At 49.2% G+C, this 8089-nt stretch overlaps 1 protein-coding gene across 1 annotated transcript in view; it reads right to left on the bottom strand.

Annotated features, from left to right (window-relative positions):
• Positions 1-7593: 7593 nt before the first annotated feature.
• WFDC12 (WAP four-disulfide core domain 12) overlaps positions 7594-8089 on the bottom strand; it is a 971-nt gene continuing 475 nt past the window's right edge. Inside the window, exon 3 of the mRNA XM_012728125.1 lies at positions 7594-7620. Within this exon, the coding sequence (XP_012583579.1) occupies positions 7594-7620 (27 nt within the window). The remainder of the gene's footprint in view (positions 7621-8089) is intronic.

Genomic DNA, 8089 nt, shown 5'->3' with positions numbered 1-8089 from the left:
CCCAGACTCGCTTCCTGGGACATTCCAAGGTGAAGACAGGTCCTCCACCAGCCCGTCTGTGGAGAAGGCTTGACACACAGTGGCTTTCAGGAAAGGCCTGCTGATTGTGGATAAATAAAGGATCCTGATTCTCTCTGCAACCCTGTTCTTGCTTCATTGTGGAGGCCAGGTTGGGTGGGGTGCTGGGGGTGTGTGGCATGAAGTGGCCCACCTGTTACAGGTGATTGGAAGGAGGAGGCTTAGGGACTCAGCAGTTGGTTAAAGCGCAGCACTAAGAAGCTAAAGCCACTTTAGGATGAGTTCATGCTGCCTATGCTCCCCAACCCGGGCTGACCACACGGCGCGGCAGACTCTCCTGTCTCTCCCGCTGCTCCCCTCAGCAGTGTACTTCCTCAGTTGGCCTGTTCTGCTCCCCACTCTGTCTCTGGGGAAGCCTCTCACCCACCACACCTCTGGCCTGTACCCCGGTTCTATATGTATAAATAAATAATTCTTCAAAAAAATCATTAATGACTGATCAAGAATGCGAATCAACTAGATCAGTGAGAGATCACATGAGCCAAATGTTGGTTCTTTGAAAAGCTTTTCCTAATCAACTCACTTCTGGAATACCACTTCGATTAATAATAGAGAAAGGTAAAATAATGATTGATAGATACGGAAACCAGGGTGTGCCCCTGGATTGCCCTACAAGGGGATAACTTCTTTGTTGAAAAGTAGGTGTCAGGTTTGTTCTCTTCTACTCCAAGTTGTTAGGAAGGATCCCCTTTTCTAAAAACATGAAATTCTTCCCAAGAAATTGAAAATTTCTTGAAGAGCCCAGAAGTTACATTTGATTCCCCAAATCCTCATCTTAAAAGATTTAATTCTTTTAGAATGGGTTTAAGATCACAGGAAAATTAAGAAAGCACAGAGGTTTCCCACCTACCCCCACCCCCATCTGCCTCTCCTTTTATCAATTCCTCTACCAAATGGTACAATCCATGAACCTTCATTGACACATCATTAGCACTCCAAATTCCGAATCCACAATAGGGTTCACTCTGTGTTGTCCATACTCTGGGTCTAGACTAATGTTTAATGGCCTATGGCCTAAAATTGTCTGTGCTCTGATGATTTGCAACCCCATGCTCAATCACTGGCAACCACAACACATTTCACAATCTGCATCATTTGCCTTTTCCAGAAAGTCCTATAGTTGAAGTCATAGAGCCTTTTCAGATGGGCTTCTTTATGCAACTGGACCACAGTTTTTGTGTCCACTCACCTCCTAAAGGACATCCTGGTTGCTCCCGGTTTTGATAAATATGAATAAAGCTGATGAGTAAACACCCATGAGCAATTTTTATATGTACCTCTTCAGGTAAATACCAGAGCGTGATTGAGGGTTTGCAGGGAAGAGTATGTAGTTTTGCAAGAAACCATCAAATTGTCTTGCAAAGCGGCTGTGCCACATTCTATTTCTGCCAGCCGTGGTCGGGCTTCCTGAGCTCCACATCCTGCTGCAGGTTGGAATCCGGCTGTTCTGGGCTCCGGCCGATCTATCAATATTAGGCCTGTATTGGCATCTCGTGGTGTTTGATTTGCCTTTCCCTGATGACATGTGATGTGGAACAATCTCCTAGTCACCCTCTGCTGATTTTTTTTGGTGAGTTGTCTGCTAAGGTCTTTGACCCATTTTTTATTGGGGTTGTTTGTTTCCTTAATGCCGAATTTTAAGGGTTCTTTGTCCACTTTGGATCCTAGCCCCAGATCAGATAAGTCTCTTACAAACATTTTTTCCTCCGTCTGTGGCTTATTTTATCATGCTCTTGACATTGTCTTTCTCAGTGGAGTTTTTAATTTTAATGACTTTGGGGAGGGCAAGCTTCTTAAGGTTATGTTCTCCGCAAACAGTCTCCGGGTGGCCTCGAGTGCAGATTTCCTCGGGGTGTTCTGAGGAGCTCACCTGTGGAGGTGAATGCAGCAGGGTGGCCATGCCCATGGTGGGCTGGGGGGTAGCTGTCATGTGCTCCTGTCAAGAAGTCACTGACTCTGAGGGAACACCTAGTGCCATGATGGGCATCTGCTAAGGAAACAATAAAGGCACACAAGGAGAAGCGGGACAGAGTGGGGTGGGTGTGGGGTACTTGGGGGGCAGCCGGACTGTTGGGAGACTGAGGGACACACAGAGAATGAGCCAGATACAAGAGTCCAGACGGCAATAGGGAGGGAGAAGTGGAGGGTAAGAAACTGATGGAGGGAGAGTGGCCCAGGGGAAGAGGTCTGGCCCAGCCCTCAGGTGAAGCCTCACAGAATTCAGACCCCGCCCCAGCACCTAGGAGGCCTGGGAGGAAATCTCTGTCTTTGGTGCAGGAGGACTAGGATATCCTGGTTGGGAAGGAACAAGCTCCCATCCTGGGCTTGGGCTTGAGTCTCTCAACTAGAAGTCACCAGTGTGCATTCCCAGCAGAGGAGGGGAGCCCCTTCACCACATCCTCGCCTGTATTTGTTGCTGCTAGTTTTTTAATATGTGCCATTCTCACTGGTGTAAGATGGTGTCTCGCTGTGGTTTGTTTTGAATATGCACTTCCCTATTATGAGGGCTGTTGGATGTTTTGTTTTGTTTTGTTTTGTTTATATGCCCGTTGGCCATTTGCAATTTGGAGATGTGCCTTCGAGTTCTTCTGCCCATTTTTGACTGGATTGTTGACTTTGTTTTGTTGAGTCACATGAGTTCTTTATAGATCTTTGTGATCAGTCCCTTACTATTTCCTGGAGCAAAAAATCTCCCCTTCAGTGGGGTGTCTCTTAGTTTTGGTTGACATCTCTCTTGAGATACAAAAGCTCTTTAATTTCACGTCGTCCCAGCTGTTTAAAAGTCACCAGGGAAAATGACCTTCTTCCTTAACTCACAACTGGGACATCCGAGTTCCAAGGATGAGTGGGGCGTCAGGAAGAGGTCACGGGCTTTGTGGCTAAATCAATGACTGTAGGGCCCACAGGGCACGGGGCAGGTTCTTTTTGGATCCAGGCAGAGGATAAAGGAGATTCCTGGAGCCCTAAGTGGCTTTTTAGGCTTTTAATGATCTTTCCCCACCATTTGCATAGTGAGAGGGACAGGCTGGGGGGCTCTGTGGCCGGAAGCTGGCTAGTCTCCCAGGCCTAGCAAATCTTTATTCTCTGATAGTCTCTCCACCGCTCTCCTCTGCCCTCTGGAACACACGGTCCCCCCTGACGCTGCCCTTATATGCTCAGCCTCCAGGCTCAGGTGCGCCCACTCACACACACCCACACCCCCTCCAGGTGTCCACCATCAGGCACATGAACCCGGGCCCACACTCCCAAGCGCCGCCTGCATTCAAGGCCACAGGTGATAGCCACAGAGGGCCATGGTGCAAAAGCCTGCGCCGTCTTCACCTACCCTCAGTGGCACTGAGGGTCACTGCCAGGCCTTGCCACCTGAACCTTTGCTAGAATTGTCGGGGCCCCAGGAAGAAGAGGAAGAGGCTGAGGGAGGTACTAATAGTGCTCATCTTGTCTTCTGTCCCAGCCACCAGCCTGAAGCCTGGTCACTGTAGCTTGTGGAGTGATCAAATACTGTAGCCAGATAAAATACAGGACACTCAGCTAAATCTGAATTTCAGACAAATGCCCTGCACCCTCCCACCCCACTCCTCACAACACCCAGAAACAATCAGCAGAATCCCAAGACAGCTGAGGGATTAGAGACATTCAAACACCTATAGAAAAGAAAGTGCTGGAAAGGGGATATTTTTCCTCTTTCTCAGGGCTTTGGGCTGTTCTAATTATCACATTGACATAAGATTAACAGGAGAAAAAGACAAGCTTAATTTTGCCTGCGCGGAGGCCCTCACATACTGGACCTAGAGAAACCACCAGAACATCTTGCTTTTTTTTTTTTTAACCCATTTCAGACACAGAAGAAAATGAGAAGAAAAGAAAGTGTGTCTGTTTCCATCTTCTGCTCACTTTGATTTTTTTCTTATTTTAAAAGATTTATTTATTTATGCATATAGAACTGAGGTATGGCCAGAGGTCCAGGGGGTGAGAGGCTTCACCAGAGACAGAGTGGGGAGCAGAACAGGCAGATTGATGAAGTCCACTGCTGAGGGGAGCAGCGGGCGGGTTAGGAGAGGTCTGCCGCGCCCTGTGGGTCACCTCAGGGTGGGGATGGAACTCACGCTGGAGTGGCTTTAGCTTCTTAGTGCTGTGCTTTAGCCCACTGCGCTACCTGGGAGGGCCCTATTTTCTTCCAAATTCCCTCTCTCTGGTACCTTCTTCCATGCCTTCCTCCCTCCATGTCAGGGGAAGTCTTCTTTTTTTGTGAGGGCAGAGAAACCCCAGTGTTATTTGCTTGCACAGGTGCCTCTTAAGTGACTTTAGTTCAAAATAATCAAGATGCCTCGTTTCTCCTCAGCGAGGATGACGGACGTGGCACCAGTGTGCATCCTAGCTGGGCAGGCCCAGTTTCCTTTCCCTAAAGAGAGACAATGCAGACAGGGAAGAAACTGGACTTGGCAAGCATGTAGGAGGTCATCTTTCTGGGAGGTGGAGGGAGGATCAGGAAACCTAAGAAGGCTGTGGGGGTGCAGGGGTGTACCCCCACAGAGGTGGATGAGGTGTTGCTGAGGGCAGCCTGACAGGGAGCCATGAGAAGACTCTGGCTCCTGAGGAAAGCAACGGTTCACCTTCAGGTGTTTCTGGTTAGGGGAAGATAAGACACACTCGAGAGTGATGGAAATAGGAGAGAAACAAAAACAGTCATGAAAATATGACAGAGTCAGAGCCAGGCGACAGCAGACCAGGTGAGAGAGACACACACAGTAATAATAAAAAAATAAAGTGAAACAGGCCCTCCCTGGTGGCGCAGCAGGTTAAAACGCAGCACTAAAAAGCTGAAGCCGCTTCCGCATGAGTTCGATTCCCACCTGCCCCGGAGGTGACCCACATGGCGCGGCAGACCTCTCCTGACCTGCCCGCTGCTCCCCTCAGCAGTGTACTTCGTAGATCTGCCTGTTCTGCTCCCCACTCTGTCTCTGGTGAAGCCTCTCACCGCCCCTGAGCCTCTGGCCTGTACCCCAGTTCTGTATGCACAAATAAATAAATATTAAAAATAAATAAATAAATAAAGTGAAACAGAAATCAAAAGAAACCGAGATAGACAAGCTCGGGGGTGAAATGTGAGAGAACAATGGAGAGGTGGAAAGTGAGAGACAGAACAGCGAGGAGACAGAATGGTTGAGTCCAGAACAACTGAGGAGGTCCAGGCCACCCCAGCCCAAGCCCGCACAGGAACGCGGCCCCTGCTCACCAACCAGCCCTTCCTGGGATGTCCAGTGGAAGCTCTGGCCTAAGAGGGGCCATCACCCAGGGGCGCCAGGAAGCCCTCCTCTCAGAAAAGACCCGCTCTGAGGGACACCGGACCTGGCAGGTGGCCTCCACTCAGGTGCCCTCTCCCAACCGGTGTCGTGCTCTTACCATTGTGCTGCAGCGACGCCACACACCCCACCTTCCTGTCCCCCGTCACTGCTGGTTAGCTCCAGGTGACCCCACTCTAGGGGCTCCGTCTCAGCTGCTGTCCTGGAGCAATAAACTCTGCTTGCCCAGCCTTTCTGCCTCAAGCCTTCCTTCCTTGCGGCCGGTCACAGAACTTGGCAACAGACTCATGGCGTCCGTCCCTCCTCTCTGTCCTTTTTCCTTTCACCCTTCATAAGCTCTTGATTATTTGTCTCCTTTCCCCATACATTTCTTTTCTTACATTAGTGTTTGTTTGGGACGTATTTGATTTCTGCACCCCAGTGTGGTCCCTGCGCCACCACCGCAGCCCCTCGGGCTCCCCCTCCCTTGCGTTGGGCCCTCCCCTCCCCTCTCCCCTTCTGTAGGCCTCAGCTGTGTCCTCTGCTAGGCTCCAAAGCTTTGGCTTTTTCTTCACCTTTGGTGGGTTCCTCTCTATGCCACAAAGAAGTGAAAACATTCCATATTTATCTTTTTCCTTCTGACTTATTTCACTTAGCATAATCTCGCCAGCTCCAGCCTTGATTATTTATTTCTTGACATCAACTTTTAGAGATTCCAACTGACCCAGCCAACTATTTGTTTTGGTTTGAATTATTCAGTCAACAAAGGGAAAGGAAAGGGGAGTGGACAGAAGAGTCAGAGAAAAAGCAAGCAAACACCTGTTTCCCTAGGAGACTCGGCCATCGAATGAAGGTGGTATCTAGACTCCAGTACACATTATAAAGGGTTGTCGGGCCCTCCCTGGCGGCGCAGCGGGTTAAAACACAGCACTAAGAAGCTAAAGCCACCTCAGCACGGGTTCGATCCCCACCCTGGAGGTGACCCGCATGGCGCGGCAGACCTCGCCTGATCCATCTGCTGCTCCCCTCAGCAGTGTACTTGGTAGATTTGCCTATTCTGCTCTCCACTCTCTGGTGAATCCTCTCACCGCCACTGCACCTCTGACCTGTACCCCAGTTCTGTGTGCATAAATAAATAAATCTTAACAAACAACAAAAAAGGAGCCCCCCTCTTTATGTCAATGATAACATCACCATGGACCTAAAATTTTATCCCTTGTAATGAAGTAAATTACAGTAAATATATGCTATGTTAACATAAACCATTCCAAGGAATAACAAATTTTCAAAATTGTGTTTAAGGGTCAAGGAAAAATTCTTGTGTGCTCCTTCATCAACACCATAGCAGGAGCAGAAAGGGGGGAATTGCGGGGTTAATTTTTTTTTTTTTTTCTTATTCGGGTTGGCGGCCGGGCTTGCCTTTTTTTCTTTCGGGTTGCCTTGACATTAGATCCTAAAGTAGCTCTGCTTAATGTCCACCCTTCTCCATTTCCAACCCAAATCCCACACAAGTCGCAGATGGTACAACCTGGGGGAAAGCCTGCCAGCAGCCATGCAGAGAGAATGTAGCAGAAAGCCTTGTTCCCCCACCTCCGGACATGATGTATGCCTTTCTGAGGCACCCAGCGCACCCCTGAAATCTGAGCAAGAGAATATGTGTCAGGAAACATTAAGAAAATTACCAAAAAAAGAAAAGCACAGGGATGGACCAAAGCTGAAAGTGAACCAGTAGTTTCTACCTTTTCACAGATCCTAAAGAATTATCCCAAAAGGGGCCCTCCCTGGGGGCACAATTAGTTGGGGCACAGCACCATGAAGCTATTGCAGCTGCAGCATCACGGCTTTGATCCCCAGTGGGGAGCTGACCCACAGGGCGCAGCAGACCTTTCCTGTCTTACCCGCTGCTCCCCTCAGCAGTGATTCCAGGCCATCTGCCTGTTCTGTTCTAGGCCCAGTTCTGTCTGTGGTGAATTCTCTCCCCCCAACCCCCCACCCCTGGCCTGTACCCCAGTTCTGTATGTATAAATAAATCTTTTAAAAAAAGGAATTATCCAAAAAGACTGAAGGCAGAGAGAGCCAACACTCATAGACTTTCGCACAGTTTTAAAGGTATAACACTGTATTTCCTTGTGTTGTTTTCATATTAATAAGCATTTCACTCGGGATGACAGGAAGTCTTTGGGCCAAGAGACTGGAGAGCAGTATCCAAGCCTAAGCCAGTGACGCTGTCTTCTCAGGCTCCGGGAAGAAGCCTTTCTACCTGGGGAGAGAAGGGAGAATCAGAGGCCCAAGCAGGGGCACAACTTTGGGGGGACTGGCTCCCCACACCGCCTTGCCCTGAGTCCTGCCAGGGGCTCTGCCCCCAAGAGCCCCGATATTCTGCCAAGGAATCAGGGACCAGATCAGGTACTTTAGGCAAGCCATCCTACAGGATATAATCGGATCCTCCCCGACTTCCTAATCTTAATGTGAGCAGAAATGGGATTCGTTATGTTGGGCTGCAGGACACAGCAGCAACAGAAAACGGTCAGACAAAAATTCAGCCTGAAGGTTACGTCTAACAGGTCTTGTCATTTGAAGGGGAACCAGAGCCCCAGGGCTGTCAAGAAGTCTCTTTTTTGTCATTGGGCCTGTGGGGCCTCTCTCTACTGTCCTCAAGGCGAATTTCAGGGCAGATCTCAACGGATCTCAATGACTTCCGAGAGCACTAACAGTTCCCAACGTCTCTG

This window comes from Condylura cristata, unplaced genomic scaffold (assembly GCF_000260355.1).
Source record: "Condylura cristata isolate star-nosed mole 26May11 unplaced genomic scaffold, ConCri1.0 scaffold00022, whole genome shotgun sequence".
Classification (NCBI taxonomy): domain Eukaryota; kingdom Metazoa; phylum Chordata; class Mammalia; order Eulipotyphla; family Talpidae; genus Condylura; species Condylura cristata.
The sequence above is the reverse complement of the archived record's forward strand: the minus strand, read 5'-3'. Positions and strand labels throughout refer to the sequence as shown.